Source organism: Balaenoptera borealis (genome assembly GCF_965194805.1).
Source record: "Balaenoptera borealis genome assembly, chromosome: 16".
Classification (NCBI taxonomy): Eukaryota; Metazoa; Chordata; class Mammalia; order Artiodactyla; family Balaenopteridae; genus Balaenoptera; species Balaenoptera borealis.
The window spans coordinates 60,493,630-60,521,541 of NC_138872.1; the positions used below are offsets into that span (position 1 = coordinate 60,493,630).

The following is a 27,912-nucleotide window of genomic DNA, read 5'->3' on the forward strand; positions in this document are numbered from 1 at the left end:
GTCAGAGCCATGAAGCCCAGAGCACAGGCAGTTTCACGCTTGTCTCCTCCTCTGGCCGAGGCTGGTGTTAGCAGTGATTGGGGCTGAGGGGGCCGCGGTGGGCGTCCGGCAGAGCAGAGGGTCCTCGGTGGGCCCTAGGGAGTTGGAAGGTCCATTAACGTAGCAGGCGTGACATAACGTGGAGACTGTCCCCATGGGTCCTCTGTGAGAATCCGTCTGTATCTGACCTTCACTGGAAGTGGTCCTGCCCATGACTTATCTAGTCAGAGACTTTATTTTAGAGGCAGAGGGTAGGCTCCAGGGTCAGGAACTCAGCGAGTCAAAGGGACCAGAGTCCCCACTTTTGTCGCCAGCTTAGTGGGTGGGAACGGGAAGACACAGGCCCCGGAGTCAGGCGGACCTGGGTGCCAGAGTTTACTCCCCTTCTGACTAGCTCGTGTTGGACCAGTGGCTCAGCCTCCCTAAGATAAGATGGCAAATGAAAGTACAGTTGAACGGGCCAGCCGTGGTTCCTGGGCTGTAGTGTTTAAAAAAAAAAAAAGTTTCCTCTCCTCTTAGAGACTTACGTCTGTGTTCTCCCTCCAGTCATCTAAAAGTAGTATAAGAGCCCTCACTTCTATGTAAATTGCCGTTGTTCACTACGGTGGAGATCGGTGCTCTCATTATCCCCCCTCCAGATCTGTTAGATCAAGATGACCGTCCTGTGCTCTGAGCAGCCCCTGCTTCGTGTACTGGACGCAGAGCCATCAAGGACACACACGGACGCAGGAGGTGACAGGCATCCTGCTTTTGTGGGCCTGAGCTTGGCAGTGCTCTCACCGACATCTGAGCACAGCACCTGTGTCCAGTCGGACCTGTCCTTCCATCCATCCACCCATTCCATTCTTTTTAAAAGTTTATTTCTGTCGGTGGATGTATACTGAGGGCCTCCTTGTCCTGGGGCGGTGGGTACAACAGTGGGTAAAATCAGCCAGGTCCCTGCCCTCATGGAGCGTCCCCTCTGGCTTAGAGAGCCAAACGACAAACAGATGAAGAGGTGAATGCCTAGTGTGCCGGTGCTGGTTGGTGCTGGGGGACAGCGGGGACAGCTGATGCCGAAGCCTCCGGGAGGGAGGGAGCAGGCATTCCAGGCAGAGGGGGCAGCTGGAGCAAAGGCCCTGAGGCTCCAGCCGCTTTGCTAATCCGTGACATCTGAAAGCCAGCTCTACCCACCTCCAGCATCTTTTCACATCCGTCTTGTTCTCCTGCCCGGCTGCCCCGGCCTCCTTTCACTTCTCCTTCTGCCAGATGTTGGCCTCTGAACGTGCCCCGCCCTTTGCCCCAGAGCTGTTTCCCTTCCATGACTGGTCCGTCCTGACTCGTTGCTTTTTGTCCCAGGTCCAAACCTCCCTACTTGGCTGACCTAACCCCATTCCCAGGCCTGGCATAGCTGCAGGAACCATGTCCCTTTCCTTACAGCTCTTTGTCCATGTGAAATATGTTCATGTGTGTGATTATTTGCGTAAGGGCAGCTGTCTTCCCTGGCCAACTGGAGGCTCCAGGAGGGCAGGATTATGCCTGGTTTTATTCTCCGTGATATCCCTGGGGCCCAGCCCTGAGCTTGGTACATTAAGAGGCACCAGTGGTTACTCTGAGGAGGGAATGCCCAGTTCTGATGAGGGGCCAGAGGGGGTGGGGGAAGAAGACAACTGCCCTGAGCAGGGTCTGGAAGAAAGAGTCGATGCCCTGATCCCAGCGTCCAGCTCTCATCACTTCCGAAGCCAAGTCAGGTGCCATCTGCTGCAGAGGGTCCTCCGGGCCATGCGAGAGATTGGGGTCATGTCCAGGGACAGTAGAGCTCAGGCTGGAACGTGGCGTGTACACCGTGATGCAGTCCCTGAAACGAAGCGTCTGCCCCTCAGCCAGCATCAGTCATCACTGTAGTGTCGCCGTTCCAGGTGGAGCAGAGACTGGGCGGGGTCTATTCCACTTCTGAGCTGCTCATTCTCTATCCTTCTTTAAAAGGAATGTGGGGTGATGCTGGCGATTCTTAGTAAATAATGCATTTTCACCTTTATAAGTCTGCCTCATCTACATAACCCAGTGAACCAAAAAGTTGGTTTTTTCTGGCTAAGTTATTCATCTTATTCTCGGCATTTGGCTGCAGTAATATCACTCCATCAGCGTGGTCATACGGTAATTCAGGCATTTTGTTCTAGCAACAGGGACACTTATAGTTAATAACACATGAAGCCATTTCACTAAGAGGAAAGTTTTGTTCGGATCCATTAACACAGGCCGCCAACCAAAACACAAATCATTTCCTTCCTTGGATATTAAGGAAGCAAAATGAATTGGGAACCTAAAGCCATTTTTAAAAGAATTTTTCTTATCCTCATGTCGTCTGACTCTTGGCATTTAACAATCCTCATAAAGGGCATCTGAGCTTAGAGTTTATAGCGCCTGCTTTTCTCTGGGGCAGAGACCACGCGGCATAGGCTTTGGGTGCAGCAGCAAAGCAAGGCCCAGCTTGGTTCTGCTCCTCACTCCCTGGGTTGTTTTGGGCACGTTGCTTAGTTACTCCAAGACTCCATTTTTTAGGCATATAAAATTTCAGGACTTTGGTGAAAATTGTAAGTAAAATGTCTGGCACGTGATTGGCACTACTAAATGGTACATCATCTTCTCTAAGTCTGAGGACGCTCACATAATTTAGCTTTCACTCTTGAATATCACAGTACACATAAAAAAAGCATTTGGTTCTAAGGTGGAGGAGTGTGGATAACAAGAAGTCACCTGAAGCTGGAAACGGAGAGGCGGGCATTTGATCTATGACGAAGGAGGTTTCCAAACAAGCAGTGTGTAAATGAACATGTATTTCAGGGTTCTTGCTGCGTTCACAGCAGCAGGTTTTTCTGCAGAGGTTAGTAGCGTCCATCAGGTATCTCCTATGAGGTCCCTGTCCTAAAATAGCATCTTGTCTGGGAACCTTGGTGCTTGTGTGACAGGGGCTGTATAAATGCCTGTGCACCGAGCTCGCCTTGAGTCAGAAGCCCCAGCGGCGCGTTATAGGTTTTGTTTGCATACTTGAAAACCCGCCCAAGAAAGTCATTTACTGAACTCCACTGTTTCTGTTGACAGTTTTTTGGAAGCAGAGGGGATGCTTAACTGCCCAGCCCACAGACCGTGCGTTATGTTTGTTTCCTCGCCTGCCTAGCATTTGACAATTAATTAGGCATGGTAATTACCTGCTTTAATTTCATGATTGCACATCCTATAATTACCCCTAATTCTGTAATGGGGAAGTTCATGTCCACAAAGGCAGATGATGATGAAGGTGATGGGGTTACCATATTAACAGCTGCCATTGCTTCCTGCCTGCCAGGCACAGCATCTCACAGCCACCCGACATGACTGGTCTTGGCCCCATTTTACAGATTGAGAAGCTGAGGCTTGAGGTGGAATATTTGAATCCAGGCCTCCCTCCTTGTATAGCCCACGCCCTTTCTCTGTGCTCTTCTGCCTTGCAGGACAGGCCTCAGACGTGCCTAACATCCAGTATGCTGCTGGCTAAAGAGCCTGTGCTCGGCAGACCCTTGAAGCAGATCTGGGACTTCAGCCCACTAAGAACAAGCTCTTAAATCTTCATTCTCCCTCTCTCCTTCTTCCTTCTCTGCCTGCTCCCTCCCTTCTTCATATATATATATAGAGAGAGAGAGAGAGAGAGAGAGCGCGCGCGAGAGAGAGAATCGAGGCTTGAAGAGGTGAATTAACTTACCCGGAATGGCTTGGCTAACAAGAGGTGGAGCTGGGATTCGGACTCAGGTCTCCCTGAGGCCAGAGTCCCATCCCTGGACCCCCCTCAGCACTGACATCTGACTGTGTGTCAGGTCTACGTGGATGCTCACAGACTAGCTTAGACGTCCTACCATCATAAATTAGGGTAAAACTCACTCTCCTGAGGATAGTGTAGGCATGGCTTTTTTTGACTTTCCCTTTTACATCCAGGTTTAATATAAATATCATCAGATGCATAATTTTTTTTTATTGAAGTCTAGTTGATTTACAATGCTGTGCCCATCTCTGCTGTACAGCAGAGTGACACAGTTATACACATAGAGACATTCTTTTTTTATATTCTTTTCCATTGTGGTTTATCACAGGATATTGAATATAGTTCCCTGTGCTGGACATTAGGACCTTGTTGTTTATCCATAGATGCATAAATCTTAAATTTATAGTTCAATTAACTTTTACTTCTGTGTGTATCCGTGTAACCACTGCCCAGAGATATAGGACATTTCCAGCACCCAGAATTGTGCCCTTCTGAGCTGTGAGCAGGAATCCTTACCCATCCCCAAGGTCGTGAAGATATCCTTCTAGGTTTTTATCCTGGTAGCTTTCTGATTTTACCTTTCACATTTAGATCTATGATCCCAAAAGAAATGAGTGCAAAAGCCAAGTGCATCAATGCCCGGAGCTGCCTTACCCATAACAGCCCCAACTGGAAACAGCCCAAATGCCCATCCCAGCACAGCGGGTGTGTAGGCTGTGGGGTATCTGTACTGTGGACAGGCGGTGAGCACGAACACGTGAGTGCTGTCCACGCCACACAGAAACATCCCATAAACACAGTATGGAGTGAAAGGAGCCAGACACCAAGGAGCACACGCTGTGGGAGTCCATTTAGATGAAGTTCAAAAGCAGGTGAAAGAAGCTGGGGAGAGCGCTCCGCAGAGCGGATGGGTGGTGCTGACGGGTGAGGGGCACAGGGGCTGATGGGAATGCCCCACCCTGGCAGACGGTCTTCATCTTCTCAGTGAGAGTGTTTCCCAGAGGCACTGTCTACACAAGAGTTCGTTCTGGATTCAGCTACCCCAGGCTGAGGTTTTGCCTCCTCCCCCACTTAACCTCTCCCCCCACCCCCCCCCAGGATTATTACAGGCGTCCCTGGGCTCATTCTTCCCAGTGGGAAAGAAACCTCAAGATTCGGAGTTCCTCTTAAAATAGAGAAAAGAGAATTTGCCCTGATTCCTGATTACAGATAGTACCCTCCTATTTTATTTTTCTTTTGCTGAGTCGAGGATATTGGACTTGAAGTGTCTTTTTATTGCTTATTTTAAAAGGGAGCTTGGTTTTGCTAGAAGAGGTCAACTCTTTTTATTCCTCCAAGGAATTAGTATCCTTACGGCTCAAGCAGCAGGAATTGGGGCCTATCAAACTTAATTTAGAGGGGGTGAGCCCTTTAAAAAAACAAAACAAAGCAAGAACAAAAACCTGATAATTTTGGACATAAGCCCTTTGAATTCTTCAGTGAAATAAGTGCACAGTTGGTTAAGTATAATTCAAGGACAACTTAATTTGCAGAGAAAGTTTCCCGATTTCAGATGCTTAAAAGCATGGCTGTTGAGGGTGGATAGTTCAGGTAATTCTGGGCGATTTTAATGGCATTAGGTTCCTGAAGGGAGAGGCGTGAATGAGAAAGCACAATTGAAGGGTCTGGTACCAAGGAGACTCTTGTGAGGACACGTGATCTGCCCAGGCGAGGGGCGTTTGGGCCTCAGACCTATTGAGCAGGGACCTTCCTTGCCAGTTGCCAGCGTTGATGGCTTGGGGTCCCTGGGGTCCTCAGGAGCCTGGGTTCTGCAGCGATGTGCTGTAATAGAAAGGGCCGGGCCTTAGCCATCAGGCAGACCTGGGTTCAGTCCTCCATTTCCCCACCTCCCCTGCACAAGTGATACACCCCCTCTGAGCCCACGTCTTCATCTGGAGAAGGGGCAAGTTCACACCGTGCCTTGCAGACTCATGTGAGGATAAGAGGTGAGGCGTGTGGAGTGCCCAGCACATAGTAGGTGCTTCATAAATGGCAAGTGTTAGCGCTGAAGGTATTTATCTTATTGGAATTCTGAAAAACACTGTTTTACTCTCTTGGGTCTGTCAGTGTACTTGGCTCTTGCTGGATTTCTCATCAAGCTTCATAACTTTGACTGCTAACCGGAGAGGTCAGGATTTGATCGACATCCAGACAACAGCAGAAGCTGAGAACGGGGGTGCTTGACTGGAAGTGCATTGCTGGTCTCCACGGGCTCCGTGACTAGCTCCCCTCCCCTCGCTATCAAATGGCCTCCAGCTGGAACAGAGGCTGGTGCCAGAAATGCCCACTGGCCACTTTTCACCTCTGAGAGAGACTCAGTCTAATGATGCTAGCAGAGGCAGGACAGTCACTAAACTTGATGGAAGCACCTGGAACCCTCTCTGCCCCTGGTTCCCCCTTGGGCATCAGTTCTCCCCACCCAGTGTTCCCAGGAGGCTGCTCTTCGGCTTGGCAGGGAGACCCAGACAGCTGAGCTTTCAAGAAAGAGGCTCCGGGGATGGTACTGCTGTTGCCTTTCCCCTTGAGTATGAATCCTCCTAAATCAAGCCCGAGGTCAGACCTCCTGCCTGATACCGTGAATACCTTGGTCTCCGCAATGAAATGGGAGTGGAATGTGGGTGGAAGAGGCCCAGTGAAGTCCATGGGGCTTTATGAATCACCTGAGGACTCAGAGGACCAGAACTGGGGGCCTGTGAAGGGACCTAAGGCCATCTAGTTCAACCCCTGCATTTTATGCAGGAGGAAGTGAGGCCCGGGAGAAGCAGGTGTCCTCCAGGAGCACACACGGTGGCTAGAGGGGCCATGCCATCCAGTCTCAGGGCCAGAGCTGCTTTCATGTACTCCTGAGATATAATGTGTTTGGGGATTTATGTTTGTGGAGCTTTTTAGGGGCGGGGCATGATAATTTGTATTTTTATTTGAAGTTTTTAATGACCCACAGCATAATTTGTTCTAAGCTCTTGGTCTAAGGCTCAGCAGTAATCTGCATACTTGTCCTTTATTAAGCAGAGCTCCTAGGTGGAGATCGTAAAGCTTAGACAGGTGTGGCTTCAGTGGCACTGCTTCCTCCACTTTGCAGAATTTCATGCTTTTGATGGTGGTGGTAGCAATAACAGTAATAATAATAATAGCAACAGCAATTAATGCTTATGGCATTTTTATGAATGCTTTCAGGCATGGTTTGTTTTTTTTTGGATTATACCCATTTCTCAGATGAGTAAACTGAGACTCAGAAAGAAGCAATTTGCCTAACATCACATAACTGGTAGGTGGTGGAGATGCTGAGTTTCTGGGATCCCCCTACAGTTCATGAGCCAGCCAAGACCATCTCGATGTCCCAGTAGAGCCCAGTTCCCATCAGTCAAACCATTGGAGGGGATGAATGTTAAAGCTGATCACCAAGATCAGAGACTTACAAAATCCAAATCTTTGTCAATTCCCAGTGTCAACCTAACCAATAGGTTACATTTTAAATTATTTATCAAACACTTACATGGCATCTTCTATGTACCAGGCCCTGTTCTAAGCCCATTATATGTGTGAATTCATTTAATCCTCCCAAGACCCAGCGAGGGAGATAATATCCTCATTTCTCAGAGGAGGAAGTGGAGGCACAGAGAAGTGAAGTGACTTCCTCAAGGCACACAGTTAGTGCACCAGGGTTTGAATCCGGGAGTTTGGCTGCAGAGTCTGTGCTCTGAGCCGCCTCCATGCATTGTGTCTCCTTACTGATCACACTGTTACGATGTCAGATCCCCTCCTGTCCACCACCAGGATCTTGCTCCCCTCCCTGCCCTGGTCATCATGCCTGTGACCTTCCCTCTCTCCGGAGTGTTTATTCAAATCGTCAGTCCAGGTGGCTTTCCCCAAGCCATTGGCCCTCTGGAGCCAGACATCAAGGAGGATATGGGATGAGGAGAGAGCATTTGTCACAGCAGTCCTATGACTTGTGAAAGGAAGGGTTGAACTAATGGTTTCTGAGGTCCTTTCTAATCCTGACATTCAGAAATTCTGAGTTCTCGAATGCCTGCTGTCCCCCAGAGCAGGGGGTACAATTCGGAGAGAGTTGGAAGGCAAGGGATGATGCTATTTCTAGGACAGGATATTTGCTCTGATCTGAACATTTTTAAGGATGTTTTAAAGAATGCAAGCAAATTGGCAGCATCCTGGTTGTAAAGAAATTTTTAAGGATTTAAGAAATTAAAGGATTTTTTTTTAATTATAAGAATTGAAGAAATTAAAGAATTTTAAGAAAATGCAGGCAAGTTGGCATGATCCTGGTTTGCCAGAGCGAGGGGTGGGGCCTGAAGTAAGATGATTGTAATGACGCAAGAGCCTTCCAAGCCCACTGTACCTACCCCCGAACCCAGTCTCTGGCACGAGCGTTCTTCACGGACAGTCATTGAAGGAGTTTGAATAGGGAGGTGAAAATGAATTGAATGGGGAAACAAGGGAGGCCAGAAGAGCAGCTGGAAACCTGCTATAGTGGTCCAGGCAGGGGCGGGGCTAGCTCTGGAGGTGGGCTTGGCAGGCCCTGCTGTTCAGTACTTGGCGGTGGGGGTGAAGAGCAGCACTGGTCAGTGCTGATGCCCAGATTTCTGACTCAGACAACTCGGTGGTCCATTCGCTGAGAGAGCGAGGTGCAGGTCCTGAGTGCAGATGTAGACACGAAGAGCTTTATCAAGCCTGAATCTGGAGTTTACATCAGAGGTCCAGACTAGAGATAAAAATTTGAGAGTCATTGACCTAAGAGTGAAATGTGCAGACGTGGGAGTGGACCACTTGTGTAGGGGAGAGGAGGGCCTTGGGAAAACCTCCACTTTTAAGGCATGGGCAGAAGAGGTGCCCACATGGAAAGCCAGGAACGGGCCGTCGGAGAAGCAGGAAGGACTCAGCGCTTTCACAGAGTGAAGCATCTGGCTCTTGAATGTGTTATGAAAAATGTAAAATCATAATTTATAACCCACATTAGAGTTGCCAATTTTTATCGTTATGTGAGAGGTTTTTAAGATGTGTATCGACATTCACTGATGGCAGATTATAAGAGCTATTTATCACTGGAGATTTTACTCTCTGGGCTGTTCTTAACTCATGTAATTTTTTAAATGCATTGATCTCTCTCCCACTGTTTTCCCTTGTGATGTAGTTGCTGGGTGTCCCTAGAAGGTGCGAGGGCCTGGAAAAAGCTGATGAAACAGCCCTCATATGTTGTACCCCCAGAGTGTTCTCTTGATTAAAGTAAAGACATTTTATGCCCCAGTTATGCTTATCCCATCTGGATGTGACTTTCCATCCAGTTGGGCTGATCTCAACTCTGGCCTCTCCCTCTTTCCCCAAATCAATTTGCTGGTCTTTGTGATGCCTTGCATAGCTGTATGGCCTATATACCTGAAGATTCTCCATACTGCCTTGCAAGCAGGCACTGTTAATCAGCTCCATTTTATAGACGTGGAAACACATAGAGAGGAGGAGTAGTCTGTGCTTTACCTCAGGGGTTCCCCAAGTTGCCCATTGTTTAGTCCACTTGGGCTGCTGTAACAACTATAGACCACAGTTCTGGAGGCTGGGAAGTCCAAGATCCAGGCACCAGCAGATGTAGAGTCTGGTGAAAACCTGCTTCCTAGTTCATAGACAGCTGTCTTCTCACTGTCCTCACATGGCAGAAGAGGCAAGGGATTGCTTTTATAAGGGCGCTAATCCTATTCATGAGGGCTCCACGCTCATGACCTAATCACCTCCTGATGCCCCACCACACTGGGGGTTAGGATTTCAACATGTACATGGGGGACGGGGCACAAACATTCAGACTGTAACACCCATTCATCAGAATCACCGGGAAAGCTTTGGAACACGATTCCTGGTTCCCAGATGGTTAATGTGGCCCACCCAAGGGCTGGTAATATTTGGAAAGCACTGCCCCTCTCCACACTAGATTTGGATATGTTGGTAGAAAAATAACAAGAATGAGGACTTTCTGAGTATCTAAGTCAGGGATCAGAAAAGTTACTTTGTAAAGGGCCAAAAAGTAAATATTTTCAGCTTTGCAGGCCATATGGTCTTCGTTGCAGCTGCTCAACTCTGCCATTGTGTTGCGAAAGCAGCTGTAAACAATAGCTAAACAAGTAGATATGGCTGGATTTGAACCACGGGCCATAGTTTACCTCCTCTGATCTAGATAGTTTTGTGCATGATGATCAGATAAGCAATGGAATTTGCCACTCTCCAGGGCATATTTGAACTTGTGTAAGAATATGCTACAAGCAGATACAGTCCATTCAAGATGTATCAGAGCAGAATTGTATCCAGCCACTCGTACAAAGACCTCTAAGACATTAGCTTGAACAAATTAGAGGTGAATATTTCTCTTGTTTAAAAAAAGAAAGTTTTGAATCAGTAGTCTAGTATTTGGTGTGGTGACTCCATAATGTCATCAGAGACCCATGGTCCTTCTAGCGTTCTACTTCCATTCTCAGGATCACCTCATGATCAAAAAATGACTGCTGCAGCTCCCGTCTTCACATCTGTGTTTGAGAAAGAAAGAAAAGGACAGAGAGAAGAGTAAAAAGACACTTGTCAGCTGAGTCAGCTCTCTCCTGAGAGCTTTCTTACATCTCATTAGCCACTCTTATCTGCAAGGGACACAGGAAAATGCAATGAAATTTTTTTTTGCTTTCTGAACACATTGCTATCCCCAGAAATATTGGAGGGAAATGGATACTGAGTGGGCAGCTAGCACTTGCTGTGACGTGGGAGGACCCAAAGAATGCCCCAAATGAGCTGCATTAAAGTCCCGTGAGCTCTGCTGTGTTTATTTGCTAACTGATCCATCATGTCTCAGTCTCTGGAGATTGAATGCCTGAAGTCCCTCTTCTCCACAATTAGCCAGGCCTTTCCAGATGCTTCTGGGGTCTAATGTATCCTTCACTGTTATAAAGCAAATCCTTGCATAACTGTGTTAGCAGTCCTATTAGTCATCATACTACTGCTTGAACCCCTAGTGCCAAGAAACCTTTTGAGACATACCTTTTCCTCTCTGGGCAGCCTTGGCTGCTATAAAGTTCTTTCCTAATGAAATCTGTCTTTCTCTAGTTTCTGTCTGCTGGAAGTTTGTCTCCTGGAATCATCCAGGACACATCATCTTGGTCTTTCCTCTTCCTCATTATAGCCTTCCCAGGAATTCAGAGATCTCTACCTTCTCCATCTTGACACTCAGGGTATCGCTCTCCAATGTCTTCCATCTTCCTTCTGATAATTTGTTTGCAAATCAGCGCCTAGGGCCTGTGCTTCTAAACTTTAAAGTGTGTATGAACCACTGGGGGTTCTGGTTAAAATGCAGATTCTGAATCAGTGCACCTGGGGTGGAGCCTGAGATGTTGCATTTCTACCATCTTACCACGTGATGCCGATGCTTCTGGTCCGCGGACCACACTTTGAGTAGCAAGTGATCTGGGCCTTTCTGAACCTATTTCAGTTCATCTTTTAACAGGTGGCAACCAAAACCTAACTAAGTTGGTGTGGTCGATTTAGAATAGAGCAAGACTTGTCAACCTCTTTATTCTAGAAGTTAAACTATACCTTTTAATGAGGTCTAAATAGTACATAGGCTCTTTTGGTGGCCCTTTCACATTATTCACTTAGCTTGAATTTACTAAAATCCATAAGTCTTTGTCCCACAGGCCATTGCTGTGCCGTATTTCCCTCACCTAATACTTACAGTGTTGGCTTTTTGGATTATATTGTAAAATCTGACACTGATCTTTTAAAATTTCATCATGTTACATTAAACTCATTCCTTAGGCCAGTTGAGATCACTTGATGTCTGTCATTCAGTGTATTTACTGTCTCTTTGTTAGAAGCTTGGGGGCTTCTAACAAACTTGATAGGCCTCTGTTTCTCCATCTAATTCCACTGGAAACTTCCATCCATTGATTGGAATTCTTTAGTTTAAATTATCCTTCCTTCATCGTGTTCACAAGAATATTGTGAGAGACATTGATGGTTGCCTTACCAAAGTTCAAATACATGATGTCTGCATTTGGGGATACAGGGTGGTTTTTATGTAGAGGCAGAATTTATCATTCATATTAGAGATGCCTACTTTTATGGTTAAAGAAATTTTAAGATGTGTATTGACATTTGCTGATTGCAGATTACAATAGCTATTTATCATCAGAGACTTCACTCTCTGGGTTATTCTTAACTCACGTAATTTTTTTAAAATGCATTGATCTCTCTCTCAGTTCTCTGTTTTGCCTTGAGACGTAGCTGCTGTGTGTGCCTGGAAGGTGTGAGGGCGTGTAAAAAAAAGGAGGTGAAATAGCCCTTACATTTTATACCCCTAGAATGTTCTCTTGAGAGTCACATCTTGATTATAATAAAGAAGTTTCATGCCCCAAGTGTGTTCATCCATCTTGATGTGACCTTCCATCCAGTTGGGCTGATCTCAGCTCTGGCCCCCTCCCTCCCTCCCTCCCTTCCTTCCTTCCCTCCCGAGATTGATCCCGCCCCCTCCGCGTGCTGGTCTGTGTGATCCCAGGCACAGCTGCATGGCTTCTATGTCTGACTGTTCTCTGCACCACCTTGGGAGGAGGTGCTGTTAGCTCCATTTTACAGAAGAGGAAACACATGGCCAGCGAGGATGAATGGCCTCTCCCCCGCAATCTGTCACCATTACAATATGCATGTGACAAAAGTGTGAAAAATGTGTCTCTAAGATTCCCTGGGCTGCCGATTTCTGCTGATACTAGAAAACTGATGTTCATGAATATGCAGCCTGCCTGATGGAGTCATTCTCTCGTGTACCCATTGGTACACTCAGTACACTGAGTCCCTCCTCCGTGCCGGCGCTGGGCCTCCAGTGACACGGGAGGTGGGGTGTGGCCCTGCTCTCGCAGAGCTGGTTTTCCTGGGGGGAGCCTTGCCAGAATCCCACCCGTTTGTAATGAGATTCCTTTTCTCGAAAGGTCTACATCCGGATAAAAGACAATGAGTGGAACGTCTATCGGCGGTACACGGAGTTCAGGAGTTTGCACCACAAGTTACAGAACAAATACCCTCAAGTGAGGGCCTACAACTTCCCACCCAAAAAGGCCATTGGAAACAAGGTAGGTACCGTCACTGCCCGGGGCCAGGCAACTCTCCAACTGGTGCCTCTGTCTTCTCCTTCCGTTGGTGATTTAAACATATGTGCTCCTTTATTTAACTCAAAAAGTTGGCTAATATGAGAAAAAATAGGAATGAAGAAAACAGTCACCCATCATTCCGCCCGCCTAAAGACAGTCGCGTTATGTTTTGTCTGTGTCCATCCTCTCATTTCTCTAAGGCAGGGGCTGACAAACCTGTTCTGTTAAAAGGCCAGAGAGTAAATATTTTGGCTTTGCTCACCATACCATTTCAGCCAAAAATACCCAGCTCTGCCATCATGGCAGCAGCTGCAGGCAGTATGGATGCACGTGGGTGCGTCTGTGTGCCAATAAAACTTTATTTTTAAGAAGAGGTGTCAGCTGGATCTGGCCTGTGGGGCATAGTTTGCCAGCTCCTATTCTGGACCAAAAAAAAAAAATGTTTTCTAGTTTTTATCCATGGTTGTCATGATATTTATTTGGACTTAAGAATATGGAGTTATTTCCCAGGCAAGGCTTTCTCAGAGGAGCTCCTTTTATTATTACTGCCTCATGAAGTTTAGTCATTGATAATGACCTAATTTGTTTCTGTGTATTCTCCAAGTACCCTGGAGAAAGGAGGCGCTTGCCCCGCGCATGCTTGCTGGTCGATTAGCATTCATTCATTCATCCAGCCAGCATTTATTGAGCACCAGTTAAGTGTCACAGTGCAAGAGGCACCGAAGATGACAGCCGAGCCGGGCGTCGGGCCCCATTGTGTTGTCTGCCTCAGCCGGCCAGCATCGTTCTGCCCTCCATCACGTTTGCAGCCGTTCTCCATCATGGCTGCGCTCTGGATCACTTGGGAAGCTTTAAAAACTCTGAGACCTGCCCACCCCCCAAGCCCCATCCTGAGTTCATTGGTCTGGAGTGAGGCCTGGGCACTGAGGGATTTAAAAGCTCTCCAGGTGGCTCCTGGATGCAGCCAAGCCGGAGAACCCCTGGCTTCCTGTCAAGTAGGAGACAGAGACATTTCATCAATTGCAGCGTGTTAACTAGCTTGGCAGGGGCAGTCGAATCAGATGCGGTACCGTGGACCCTTCTCAGGACCTGGGAGAAAACGGGCCTTGGATAGGAGGCATCGCTCTCCTCCTGTGGTTCTCAGAGTGTGGCTCCTGATGAGCAGCGTGGGCCTCACCTGGAGCTTGTTAGAAATACAGATTCTCAGGCTCCATCCCGCACCTGCTGGAATACAGGCTCTGCGGCTAGGGCCCAGCAGGGTGGGTTAACAAGCTCTCTGGGTGGTGCTGAAGCACAGGAAGTGAGGGAACCAAGCGCCATCACATTGACAAAGCTTGTGCAGATTCCACTAGCCATGAACTTCCTAGTTTGTCTCTGGAGGAGGCGCCTTGCCTAGGATTTCCTACAGTCTTTATCATAGAAAACCCAGAGCAAGAGTTTCCATAATCCACTCCCCACGCTTGGGAATTCCAGAGAGAAAACTGTCATTGACCGTTCTGTTTACATTTTCAGAGATTTCTGTGTTTAAACCAGATTAGAAACCTGATCACATCAGGGTGTGCTGGAACGTAATTTAAATAGTTATAAAGCAGGTTTATCTCAGACCCAGAATAAAACCTGTTGTTCTTTTTTTTTCTGTTGAAGAAAAGTAGAGTTGAGCCCATAAAAACAGAAGACTTAGAAATTCTATACTTGTTCATAGCAAGGAGTACAATAATTCTTATGAAAAAAGGTGGGGGGACTATATACTGATTTAATCTAATGACTTGCAGGCTCATACAAATCTCGGGACCCATCCAGAATGTCTTAAAATGTCACAGGACAAAATTCTACATAACCAGCGTATTACCCCTATAAGATGTTCTCATTTGCAGAGAGCATTCATTGCACGGAAGCAGCCCTTCCATGATACCTGCAGGGAACGCGGCCCGTCTGTGTCTCACTGAGGGAATTATACAAGGCTGAACTGGGGACATGTCTGTCTTTCACTGTGTTTTCACTTCCTATGGCTGCTGTAACAAATTCCCACACATTTAGTGGTCTAAAACAGTTCAGGTTTATTATCTAAAACTCGTCTCTCTGGGCTCCGATTAAGGCGCAGGCAGGGCTGCGTTCCTTCTGCAGGCTCCAGAGGAGCCTTGCCTTTTGCAACTTCTAGAGGCCCTTGGCTTGTGGCCCCCTTTGTCTTCAAAGCCGCAATCACATCACTCTGGTCTCTGCTTCTACCAAGATAGTCACATCTCATTCTCTGACTCCTCTTCCTCTAATAAGGACCTTTGTGACCACAGTGCCCTCCCAGCCCCCTGCCCCTGATAATCTGTGATCATCTCCTACCTCAAGTTCTGCAAAGTCCCTTTTGCCATGTAAGGTAAGGTGCTCTCAGGCTCTGGGATTAGGATGCGGACACCTTTGGGACCCACACTTGCTGAATGATTTCTCTGCAGCCCAAAGGGACGCCCTCCCCACTCCTTCTCTCCTCAAGCCTTATAGTTACGCAAAACTTACTAAGACAAGACAAAGTTGCCAAGAACAACACCAGTCCTAAGGATGTTGGTGTTCGAGGCTCAGGTTTAGTGAGATGAAGCGTAGGCCTGAGGGGTAGGAGGGGCTTCCCGGAGTTCCGTGACTGAGAAAGAGTGTGAAGCAGTCCTGTCTCTGCTGTGCCAGGAGCAGGGACCGCGAGGGAGTTTCCCCTCTGAGGTGGGTCACCTGCGGCCCTGCTCCCCTGTCCTCCCATCCCCGTCAATCCGGGACTGACCTACAGCAGCAGTGGCCTTTTCGCCTGTGAAATCTGTATCAATAGGGCACCCAGGACAACCCTATTTGCAAATAAATGAGCTTGGCATTAAGGTACCATCTTGGTGGGTCTGGCCCAGTGATGACCGGCTCGTACACATGCACTGGCTGATTCTTAACTAGGTCTTTGGTCCTGTCCCGCATGGTCAGGGGCGGATCTGACAGCTTCCTCTCTTACTCAGGAATCTGACAGCTCAGAGCTGTCCTGGGGTCTCAGCCTCTTTTCTCGTCTGTGCGGCCCTTTAGCTTTTAATTGGCTGGTCGGGGTCCAACTGTAGTTTGATTCCCTCCACTCCCCCACACCCCATCCCCCACCAGAGTACACTTTGGCTGATGCCCAGGACAGATCTGAGGATCTGTCTGATTTTCAAGGGCAGAATGAGTCAGGATTCAGGACTTCAGCGCCCAACAGAGGCCAACGATGAACTCTTCTTTAGAGACCAAGCTTGCGCTGGCCACAACTGGGTCTGATTGCTCAGGGTACCTGCTTTGATACCCTGAGGGCAAATTTTCTAGAGAGCTTTGATTCTAAATTGACCCAGAAAAATGTACTACATCAAAATCTTTTCTTTGATTGGATCACTTCACCAGTGAAACGCTTGCCCACTTGGACCATTAAGGCACGTTGACACAACATCCTTGGGTGGATTGAGCTACATGCACCTTGTTGCTCTAAGCCTTGGACCCGTTAAATGATTGACTCCAGAATCCACAGTCCTGGACAGTATTCAAGGACATATTAAACATAGTGTAGCCTTTTAAAATTCATCAGAGGAGTATCTTTCTAGCCTGAATTTCTAGATATTTCCCCAGCTTTAGAAGTAAAATGTGATCTTAACCCCAGTTTGAACTTTTAAAAAATTGATTAAATTTACACATTTTATAGTTTCTGGATGCAAAATTTGTCTTCACCAAATCATTTCTTTTACCTCCATATGCCACGTATGTGTTTAGTTATAAATGGGCAGGGTGCCCAGAGCACTTGCTAAAGATATTTCCATTCTTGCCCTGCCTACAGTCCCTTTCCCTCACTGTAGCCAGAGTGAGGTTTGTATAACATCAGTCAGATTGTATCACTGTTGATTAAAACCCACCAGCGGCACCAGTTAAATTCAGGACTCTTTGCTGTGGCCTGTGAGGCGTCCCCTGATAGGTCCCCCACTTCCTCCCCTACCTTATTTCGTGCCCCCCTCCTCTCCCTCTACAGACCCAGCCACTCTGACCTCCTAAGACTTCCATAGGATTCTCTGGCCTTTGCACCTGCTGTTCCCTCTGCCTGGAACAGCTTTTCCCCGTCTCTGCGTGGACAGCTCCTCCAGCTAGTGAGGTCTCAGCTCAGTTCCACTCCTCAGAGAGAAGCCTTCCCCAGCACCTTTGTCAGTGCCACTCTCTAGCCCATTACTCTGTTTTCATGTTCTCCCAGCCTCTCCTGCCACATATCACGAGTGGAAATGATTTCTCTGTGTACTTGAGTAGCGTCCATCTCTCTGCCCTGGAATGGAAGCTCAGGAAACGGGGCCTGGGTCTGTTTCTGTTCACTGCTCTCTCCAGCTCCTAGTATAGAATCTGACACACCAGAGACACTCGTGGCTTGAACGAATGAATAAATGAACAGAAATTAAATGGAAGTTTCCCTTTTACTTTCTTCTTTACTTCACTGGGTCTTGGCACAAATTCAGAAAAATCTGAATTCCAAAAGTGAGTAGAATAACTTGCAGGGTATCTTTGGAGGTTGTTCCCACTCCACTTTTGGCTGAATATTTCTGGCAGAATGGGCAAGAGCCTGGCAAGCCTTTGCAGACAGGAAAGCGGCTGCCTGGCAACCAGAGGGTGTGGGCTGGAGCTCGCTGTCCAAAGGGACTTCGCCGGCGTGAGGGCTGAGGTGGAGGCCGTGTTTCTGATGTTGCTACTGAAAGTCTGCATTATTGCTCAGTGAGCAAATGAGAATTGAGGGACTGTCGTGCCTTCTTAGGATAATGGAGTCGGTCTCTGAAAGTTCATTTGCCACAAAGGCAAGGCAAATCGCTTTCCCCCGGGCTGCAGATAATTCAACTTGTTGGAGAAATTACGCATTAAAACTCTCATTAAAAAGACACACGCCAGTGTGCGGTGGAGGAACCGAGGGGCACTCGCGGAGCCGTGGAAAGCGCCTTTGCAGCTCCCGAGAGGCATAGATCGCGATGCAGCCCCAGGGATGATGGCAGGACCCCAGCCAGCAGTGGGAATGAGCAGGCATCTGGAGGAATGCGGAGGCTGATGAATTCTCCCACTTGGCAAACATGTTGCAAGTGCAGGGGTGTTCTGCTAGGTGTGGGGAGGCGAAGAGGATTTAAAGTACGGTCTCTGCCTTCACAAACTTCAGGTTCTTGTAGGGAGAAAAACTAGTGAATCCTGTGGGCTGGCGGAGGGTTCCAGTGCACTTGGAGAAGAGCGAGGAGGGGGAAGCAGAGCTGCTTGCTGCAGGAGGGAAAATGCTCGAAGGGCCAGCAGGAGCCCCGGTGCTGAATCTCACATGAGGGAGCAGATGGGGACGCAGGCAGTTCAGGGGACGTCCTTCCTGTCCTTGTGCCCGTTTCCTCAGTGCATCTGCGTTAGGCTCCTATGGCTGCCTTAACAAACACCACAGACCTGGTGGCTTAGAGCAACACACATGTATTGTCTTGTAGTTCAGGAGGTCAGAAGTCTGACACAGGTCTCACTGGGCTAAAGTCAAGGTGTTGGCCAGATCGGTACCTTCTGCGGGCTCCAGGGAAGAATCTGTTTCCTGGCCTTTTTGCAGCTTCTAGAGGCTTCCTGTATTCCTTGGCTTGTGGCCCCTTCTGCCTTCTTCCACGCTGCATCTCTCTGACCATTCTTCCATAGTCACATCTTCCACTGACCACAGCAGGGAAAGGTTCTCCACTTTTGAGATTAGATGTGGTCGATCATCTCCCCATCTCAAGGTCCCTAGTCACACCTTGCAAAGTCCCTTTTGCCATGTAAGATAATGTAGTCACAGGTCCTGGAGGTTAAGGTGAGAACATCTCTGGGGGAGGCATTATTTTGCCTACCTCGTGCCTCTTTCCTTGCCTGTAGTAAAAGAACATTACCGGTACCTCACTTTACAACTGGGGAAATGGAGACACAGAGAGATGAAGTGACTTGTCCAAGGTCATCTCGCTCGGCAGTGTCAAGGCTGATGTGTGTGCCCAGGCAGACAGTCTGCAGAGCCCTAAGCCTTCACCCTCTCACCACAGGTCTGCTGCAGAGGATCCTGGAGGGTGGGTGAGTAGATTATTTAGCCATTGCCCAGTTGGTAGATATTGACATTGATTCCATAATTCAGTTTCTGAACCTCGTTGGTGTAGAAATCAGGGAGCAGGTGACACCGGGGCCCCGGTTGCCTCTCCCTTCTGCTGAACCATGCAGGCCTCACATACCGCCTGCCCTCACTTCGGGACCATTTTTAGAGCCAGGAGCTGCTGCCTTCATAGTTGACCCGAAGGCTTATAAACTTTCCGGATAAACCTAAGTGTATGGAGAGTCAGTCATTCGTTCGTTTGTGTATGTATTCATTCTGCAGGACTTTGCCAACCCTGAGAGTTGCACAACTGCAACGAAGAGTAGCCCCCACTCACCACAACTAGAGAAAGCCCGCGCACAGCCAAAGACCCAACACAACCAAAAATAAATAAATAAAATAAATAAATTTATTTTTAAAAAAATCAAGGTCATTTTATAAACGAATAATCCCGAGCCAGCAGCTAGAGGTGTATTTGCTGCTCTGGTCCCATCCCCCGTGTTTTCTGCATGTAGCATATGGAAAGTTTGATTCCAAGAGAATCATCTTGGTGGTCTCAGGTCACAGACCTTGCAGGTCCCACCTACTCCAGGAAGCCTTACCTGAACTCAGAGTGTTAGCCATCCTTCCTCTGGGTTCCTTTCCCAGGCTGCCTCTGGGCTGCCTGATGCACAGTCGTCTCCCCCACCCCCACCCCCACCCCCATTAGCCCATGGAATTAGAGAGCAGAACCAGGCCTCATGAGTCTTTGTCTTCTCAACATCTCACCCAGTGCCTGGCGCATAGTAGGTGCTGAGTTAAACATGTTTGATGAACAAATGAACTCAAGCTACATAGAAATCGGTGTGTGACATCAGCGTTGTACGACTTCCAATTCCCTTTCTCCTCAGTTCCCTTCATCACTTAACACTTACAGCTCTTTGATAATTACTCCTAGAAAGATTCTCAGGCCCTACCTGCCAGCTGGATATAGACCCAACACAGAATATTTGCAGGGGGGTCTACAGTGACGTTGCATTAGCCGTGCCGTGTGACACACCTGGGCTCTGGCCTCCCCCCCTTCCCCAGTTCACCAGCCAGAATGGGTCAGCTCCCCCTTACTCATCTCTGGTGAGGCCCCTGATGCAGCAGTGTGGGACCCATTGGTTTGGAAATTGGCATGAATTATAACACACTTATAATGCCAGGACTCACTCCTGGGCATTAAGTGTTGCCTCAAATATTTCTGGGGCTGTTAAATAAGCTGTACATCATTATTTAACTTCTCCTTCTAGCTCTGAAGGCCTTCTGAATATACTTAACCCACGTTATATCTGCTTTTTCCCCCTCACATTTTTGGACAACTGCTTAAAAATTACAACTCGGAAGAGTACTTCTCAGCTTTTACTCATGTCTTCAATAAGTGAGAATAATCGCTACCTTCCCCTTCAGCACTCCCATTAACATTTGAGAACTGTGTATTGCGATCTTGGTTCATCTTTAGCAAGCCGGGGAAAAAACAGCTTTAATTTCTCAAGTTGTTGCCATTTTAGTTTTGTCCCCATTACCAGGTCTCTGGGGTCAGAATCCTTCATGTATGGAGGAAGCCATCCATTTCCCCTTGACTTTCTCTGCAGCTCCACGGGCCATGGGCATTTTTAGAAGCCATGCAATTTAGCTTCTAAATTGCCAGAGGCCAAGGGGTTAAGCGTGTGGGCTGTGGCATTTCACTGGCCGCAGTTCAGACCCCGTCTCTGGCACACACTGGCTGCGTGACCTCAGGCAAGCCTGTGACTCAGTTGTCTCAGCTGTCACATGGGGCGAGGGTGCTTACAGCACAGGCTCCCATGATGATCCAATGAGATGCTGCCAGTTAGCTGTTAGCACAACACCTCAAATGCTATCTTGAAATAAGAGGTCTACAGAGAATCCTCACTAATTTGGTTGCCATTCTTTTGTAACCTGTGATGACACAGACATATGCATGCTGGGTTCTTCTTTCTTCCCTTCTCTCTCCTTCCTCTCCCTCTTCATTTCTCTTATTGTTGTGGTGGTGGGTTTTTTTGTTGTTGTTGTTATTTTTTAAATTGAGGTATAATATACCTCCAATCTTAAGTGTATAGCTTGATGGATTTTCACAAAATGAACACACCTATGCTAACAACACGGAGACCAAGAAATAGGCTGTTAGCTCAACTCCAAGCCTCCTCGTCACTCTCCCCACAGGGGTGGCCACTCTCCCGATTTCTAGTACCATAGATTCGTTTTGCCTGGTTTAGGACTTGACATCAATGGGATCATAGACTCTGTCCTCCTTTGTGTCTGGCTTTTTTCTCTCAGCATCACATCTGTAAGACTCATCCGTGCTCTTGCAAGGAGCAGTCATTTGTTTTTTAATTGCTGTGTAGTATTCCATTGTATGAGTAAGTCACATTGTATAAATTCCATTGAGAATATTCCATTGTATGAATATATCACAACGTTTTTTCAAATGAGGTTAGACCTCTTTTTTTTTTTTTTTTTTTAATTTATTTATGGCTGTGTTGGGTCTTCGTTTCTGTGCGAGGGCTTTCTCTAGTTGTGGCAAGCGGGGGTCACTCTTCATCGCGGTGCGCGGGCCTCTCACTGTCGCGGCCTCTCTTGTTGCGGAGCACAGGCTCCAGACGCGCAGGCTCAGTAATTGTGGCTCACGGGCCCAGTTGCTCCGTGGCATGTGGGATCGTCCCAGACCAGGGCTCGAACCCGTGTCCCCTGCATTGGCAGGCAGATTCTCAACCACTACGCCACCAGGGAAGCCCCACAACGTTTTTTAATCTTTGACTGTTGGTGGATATTTGTGTGGCTTCCAGTCTGGCTCAGTTACATGTAGTGCTGTAATTAACATTCTTATATGTAGATGTCTTCTGGTGGAGATCAGCCCTGATTTCTGTGGGTCTATACTTAGGAATGGAATTGCTGGGTCAGAGGATGGGCATATGTTCCACTTCAGGAGATACTGCCAGAGAGTTTCCCAGAGTGGTGATATTTAGTTTGTTTATGATTTTCCTTACTCAAACAGTGTTGCAGTGAGCATCCTTCCATATCTCCTGGCACACGTGTTTTAGACTGATAGGTGATGTACCTGTGAGTGAGATTGCCGGCTCATAGGGCATGCTTGTCTTCAACCTCCCTAGCTGTTGCCAAATTGCGCTCCCAGGTGGTGGCACCAAGTGTTCCCTCCCAACCAGGTGGATGAGAATTCCCATTGTTTTCAACAACACTTGGCATCGTTACACTTGTAATTTATGTTTTGTCAACACAATGGGAACAAGATGGTACCTACCTTGTCATGGTTTTCACATATTTGCCTGATTACTGATAAGGTTGATGATCTGTTCATGATTTTTGGCCCTTCATATCTCCTCTTCCCTTTCTTGCCTGTTTATATCCTTTGGTCATTTTTCCACTGGAATTCTTGTATCTTCCTTATTGGTTTCTATGATCTTTTTATGTTTTCTGGATGCCACCCTTTGTGCAGTCTTTTTTTTTTCTTTTGGCTGTGCTGGGTCTTTGTTGCTGCATGTGGGCTTTCTCTAGTTGCAGCGAGTGGGGGCTACTCTTCGTTGTGGTACATGGGCTTCTCGTTGTGGTGGTTTCTCTTGTTGCGGAGCATGGGCTCTAGGCGCACGGGCTTCAGTAGTTGTGGCACGTGGGCTCAGTAGTTGCGGCACGTGGGCTCAGTAGTTGCAGCTCACTGGCTCTAGAGCACCGGCTCAGTAGTTGTGGCGCATGGGTTTAGTTGCCCTGCAGCTTGTGGGATCTTCCCAGACCAGGGATCGAACCCCTGTCCCCTGCATTGGCAGGTGTATTGTTAACAACTGGACCACCAGGGAAGTCCCTTTGTGCATTATTTTAAAAAGATACAACTCTTGTCTTCATCTCCAAGAAGCCTCTCTCGCTCCCCTCACAGTAGAGCCCACCACCTCTTCTTCCTCCCTGTGCTTCCCGCGTGCTTGGCACCCGTTTCCTTCACAGCCCCCATAATGCTTTAGTGCGTACACATGTTTACACGTCTGCTTCCTCACTGGTCCAGTTTCCCAGAGGAGCAACGACTTCTCATCAGACTCTATACAACACTCCAAGACACTAGCATGAAGTCCGCTATCAGTAGAGGCTGGATCAGGTGTATGTGTATGTGTGGAGGGGTGTGTCGTGTGTGTGTCTGTGTGTGGTTATTTGCACGAGGGAACATGAGGCCCCAGGTTACATTCTTTAATGTGCACCCAGGGTCAACCCCTCCACAGCTCCTCTCCCTGAGGTGGGGTCCAGAAAGCCTTGAGTGTCTGAGAAGTGTTGGACACAACTTCCTTTGCGTCTCTGGGGAGCTGGTCTTCTCTACTACTACGCTAAGGTTAGCCACCTCCTTGGAACTTTCTCGTCATTACTTTCTCAGCTCTTCTGCCTTCCGTGGGAAGCGAAGTTCTTTTTGTATTGAGTTTAGAAGCTTTTTTGCGTTAAGTGCCTGATCCTCATAGGCCCATGAAAAGGGAACTGTTTTGTATCATAAAGGCTTTGATGCTGGCTTTTAGCTCTCCCTTGTGACCTGGGCAGCCTTATTCCTAGCAGCAGGAGATAGACAAGCCCTCCTTCACATCAGCACCCATCTTACTAAGAACAGCAGCTATTCACTGAGCACTAACTCCATCCAGGCCTGGTGCCGAGGACTTGGCCTGCACACTTTCATCTAATCCTCTCAGTGTCCTGGTGGCCGAGGAACTGTTATCCCTGCCCCACCTCATGTCACTGTGCATGTCCCCCTCTTAGATCCTGAACCCTCAAGCTCTTCCATGCCTCAGGGCCTTTGCACATACAGTTCCTCTAGAATACTCCATCCCCCACCCTTCCTATGACTGGTCTTTTGCATCTGTCAGCCCTCAGCTTAAATTCTACCTCCTCAGGGAACCCTTTCCCAGCTACCCAGAATAAATGCTCTCCCTCCATTAGGGGCTTTGTCAGCCCAATGTTTTGGGGTTTTTTTTCCCTTTGTAGCATCTGTACATTTTATAACTATAGTGATTTGTTTAAACATGGTGTGTGTGTGGAGGGGTGTGTGTGTGTGTGTGTGTGTGTGTGTGTGTGTGTGTGTGTGTGTGTGTGTGTGTGTTGGGGAGAAAGCCATTTAGGAATTTTAAGCAGAGGAAGAAAGATGGGGCATGTGCTCCCTGGGTCACCAGCCTGACTCTCTTCTCTCGCTTCTGGTCTCTGAAGGCTTTTGAACTTGTCATCCCTGGAAGTTCAGGGCAGACTCCTTGAAGAAGATAATTTTTCATGTAAGCTTTGAAGAATTAAGTAGAGAGGAAAGGGAAGGGCACTCAGTCAGGGGAAAGCGAAGGTACAGAAGCATGAAAAATTAATGGGTTCAGGCATGTGTTGGATCCTTTATGTCCTGGTGCTCCAGCCCCTCACCTGGACAGTGTAGGGATCCAGTGATGACTTCAGCCTTGGATGAAGTCCAGGTGAGCAAGAAGCACAGTAACATTAGGACCCTGGGCCATGTGCTTTCTCAACACCTTGGATCTGCCCCTTCCTGTTATCTCTGGAATCTCTGACTTTGGAGAACGGAAAAACAACCACTCAGGGGAGTAGAGCAGACTGGAAATAGCCAAGACCCTGAGAAGTCTAAGGGTTCTTGTCAGAGATGCCCTTAATGTAAAACAAATAAATGGAAAGCTTCGTTAATTTCCAGATAAACATTCCTTCACTCTTTCATTTCACAGATCTTTATTGCGTATCTATGGTACACCAAGTCTTATGGCTACTGAGGTGAATGAGATGTGTTTCTTGCCCTCAGGGAGCTCACAGTTTTGTAGGGCAATTGGTAGATCACCCCGTCCCCAGTAAGTGCTATGGGGAAGGTTAAATCCAGGGTTTTGTGGGCGCAAAGGGGAGAGTATATCATCTAGGATGCTTTTCCCTGCAAGTGATAGAAACCAAAATCAAACTATTTTTAGTTTAAAAAGAGGTCTCATTGGCTTCTGTAACTGAGCAGTTGAGGTCTGACTTGAGGAACGGCTGGATTCGGGAGCTCAGTGACATCATCAGAGGTCAGTACTTTGGCCAGTCATTTTCTCTTTTGCTGTCTTGCTTCTAATCTGTCTGCCTATCTGTTTCTCTTGCTTCTTATCTGTCTGCCTATCTGTTTCTCTCTCCATCTGCTTTTTTTCTGAGTTGGCTGCATTTTCAGGCAGGCTCCCCTCTCATGGCAAAGATAGTCACACACCTCTAGGCTTTCTCTATATCACCTTAACAGCTCAGGCAGAAAGAGTAAATCTCTTTTCAGTGTTCTGGTCTCAGCACTGATGCTCATTGGCCCAGTGAGTGCCACTGGGGACTCACTGAGTCCTGTGCCTATTCCAGGGTCAATAATAATGACTGTGATTGGCCAGGTCATGTGCTCAGCCTTGAGTCAAGGGGTGGAATCAATCCCATCCCAACCCCATGATCTGAGAGTGGGAAAAGGTTGATTTCCCAGGGGAAGATTATAGCACTGTCACCAGGAGAAAAGGGCATGGGTGGTGTGTGTAGGCAAAACAGCAAGGGGGGGGGGACCAGCCTGGGGGAGAAGGGAAAGAGGGAGATCAGAGAAGTTTCAGAACAGAGCCTTGAAGGATGAACAGGATCCAGCTGTTGAGTGAGGTGGGGAATTCCAGGCAAAGGAAACAGCACTTTGGAAGGCAGAGCTCGTGGAGCAGCTTGACTCCTCAGGCTTCTTGGGAAGCAGTGTGGAGGATGAATAGCAGGAGACACTGGCCCAGAGGACTGCACAGAGGTCTACAGACTCATTGAGAGGAGCATGATGCATTCACTCATTCACTCAACAGCTCTTTCTTGAGCACCTACTATGTGCCAGCCACTGAGGCTAAACAGATAAGGGCCCTGCTTGCATAGGGCTTAACAATTCGGGGGGTGGGGAGAAGGGGATGAAGAGGGAAGACAGATGACATACACTTAAACAAACATACGGATAATTTCTGATGATCTCTGAATAACATACTCAGTAGAAGAGATTTAACACTAGAACTGTGCTGGAAAGGTTACCCGGGTCATAGGAGATATTAAATTATGAACTGAACAGTATGGAATTTCTTTGGCCTGCAACTAAAAAACAAACAAGCAAAGAAATAAAATTTTTTGCCCACTGCTGCCAACCAAAGTAAAATTACTCGGCTCCCTTTAAAAGACAAGGGTAAAAATAGAGAGGTGGTAGGTTTTCAGCTAGCAATGGACTATCATTTGGGCTTGACCTGCTGCTGCTTGATGTTCAGAGCAGCTCAGTGCACTGGGTAATGGATCCGTAGTTCGTTTTAGACAGGTGCATAAATCTTTGGGGGAAGCTAGAAAAATGAGCCAGCCAGGCAGCCCTGGCATTCTGCTTCATCCTCCTTTCCGCCTTGTATCCTCTCCCCTCGTCCTCTGTTCATTCTGGCCTCTTACAGTGGGGAATCCCCACGGAAAGTGCAGACTGGAGTTTCCCACGGGCATTCTTCAAACTAGAGCATCAAATAAGGAATGGTTTTGCTGTCTGGGGCCTTTCCCTCAGTAATACCATTAGTGTTCAGGCAGGTCTGGAGAGCTGTAAATCATGTCTTTCACCATTGCTTCGGGGACTGTTGCAGATGCCTCAAATGCATTGATTTTGGAAATAATTGGGCATAACTGTTTTCCCTTTTCCCTTAGTTTAGGCGTCACTGCTGTGCACCAGATGACCGATGCTGTGCCAATACAGCCGGTAACCAAGCAGGGCAAAAGATGGCTGCATCTTTTCAGATTCTCAAACAAAGTGGGAAATTACTGCCTCCCAGCGATCCCCTAAGTCTGTGTTTAGTCCACTTTGCGTGGCACTGGTCAGCACCACGGAGAGTTCCACCGTGGTTGTCATTTGTCTGATGGTTTCCCACCCTGGATGTGTATGTGAATCCTTGGGTTTAAACAGATTCAGATGCTCAGACCACACTTCAGGCCTACTGAATTAGAATCTCTAAGGGTGAAGCCCTAGAATCTGTATTTTTGAAAAATCCTTGGAAAGTGCTGACACAGCTGGTCTGCAGATCAGTGATGGGGGTGCCACTGGCCAGAGGCCCAGGAAGAGGAAATAAGTTGCTCGAGGTAACATGATGAGGTATTCAGAGAGCCAGGACTGGAACTTCTGATGAGTCCATTTCCCCTTTGTGGCTTCAGCAGGCTCACTTACTCTCAACCTTGTGTTTCTGTGCCAGGGTTTCCAACCAATATCTGGCTTGAGATTAACGATATCAAGTAGGACCTCAAAGGATGGTTTCAAATTCTGTCTCATATCTATTTTTTCTAAAGATCTTGCTACTTAAAGTGTGTTTTTTGCACCATCGACATCACCTCACCTGGGAGCCTGTTAAAAATGTGGAAACCCAGCCCCCCCTCCCAGGTCCAACTGACTCAGAATCTGCATGTTTAACGGGCTTGCCAGGTGAGTTGATACACACCAAAGTTCGAGAAGCAATGTTCCAGGGTTTCTGCTGTTCACTGTCTGACCTGGATGCTTCCAGCAGGGCTCTTCACCACTCCTTCCTGTTCCCCTCCAGGGGGAAGATCGCTGCTCAAGCTGTCAGATGGGCTGGCTCTGAGCCACACCTGTCAGTGGGCAGAGTCACCGTGTGTTAAGCTGGTGCATCAGGTTGTACCTGTGTCCAGCCTCGACCTCCCAGGTTGAAACAGGAAGCTCCCTAGAAGCAGGCCGGCTCAGTCCCTTGCTGCTTTTCCTTCTTCTTACGTGATATTCATTCGTATTCATTAAGTAATTGTGTTTAAGTCAGTAGGGAAAGACGTGGTCCCTGCCCTTGTGGAACTTTTAGTTTAGCAGAGGCAGA

General features: G+C 47.8%; 1 protein-coding gene across 16 annotated transcripts in view; it reads left to right on the top strand.

Moving 5' to 3' along the window:
- The window catches only part of SNX29 (sorting nexin 29), a 557,079-nt gene that overhangs the window by 448,960 nt on the left and 80,207 nt on the right, over window positions 1-27,912 (top strand). For all 16 annotated transcript variants that reach the window (XR_014235418.1, XR_014235419.1, XR_014235420.1 and 13 more), the window contains one exon: window positions 12,817-12,957. Coding sequence is in view for 9 of the 16 variants with exons in the window: in XM_082359262.1 (XP_082215388.1) it covers window positions 12,817-12,957 (141 nt within the window). In the remaining 7 variants the exon portion in view is untranslated. The remainder of the gene's footprint in view (window positions 1-12,816; window positions 12,958-27,912) is intronic.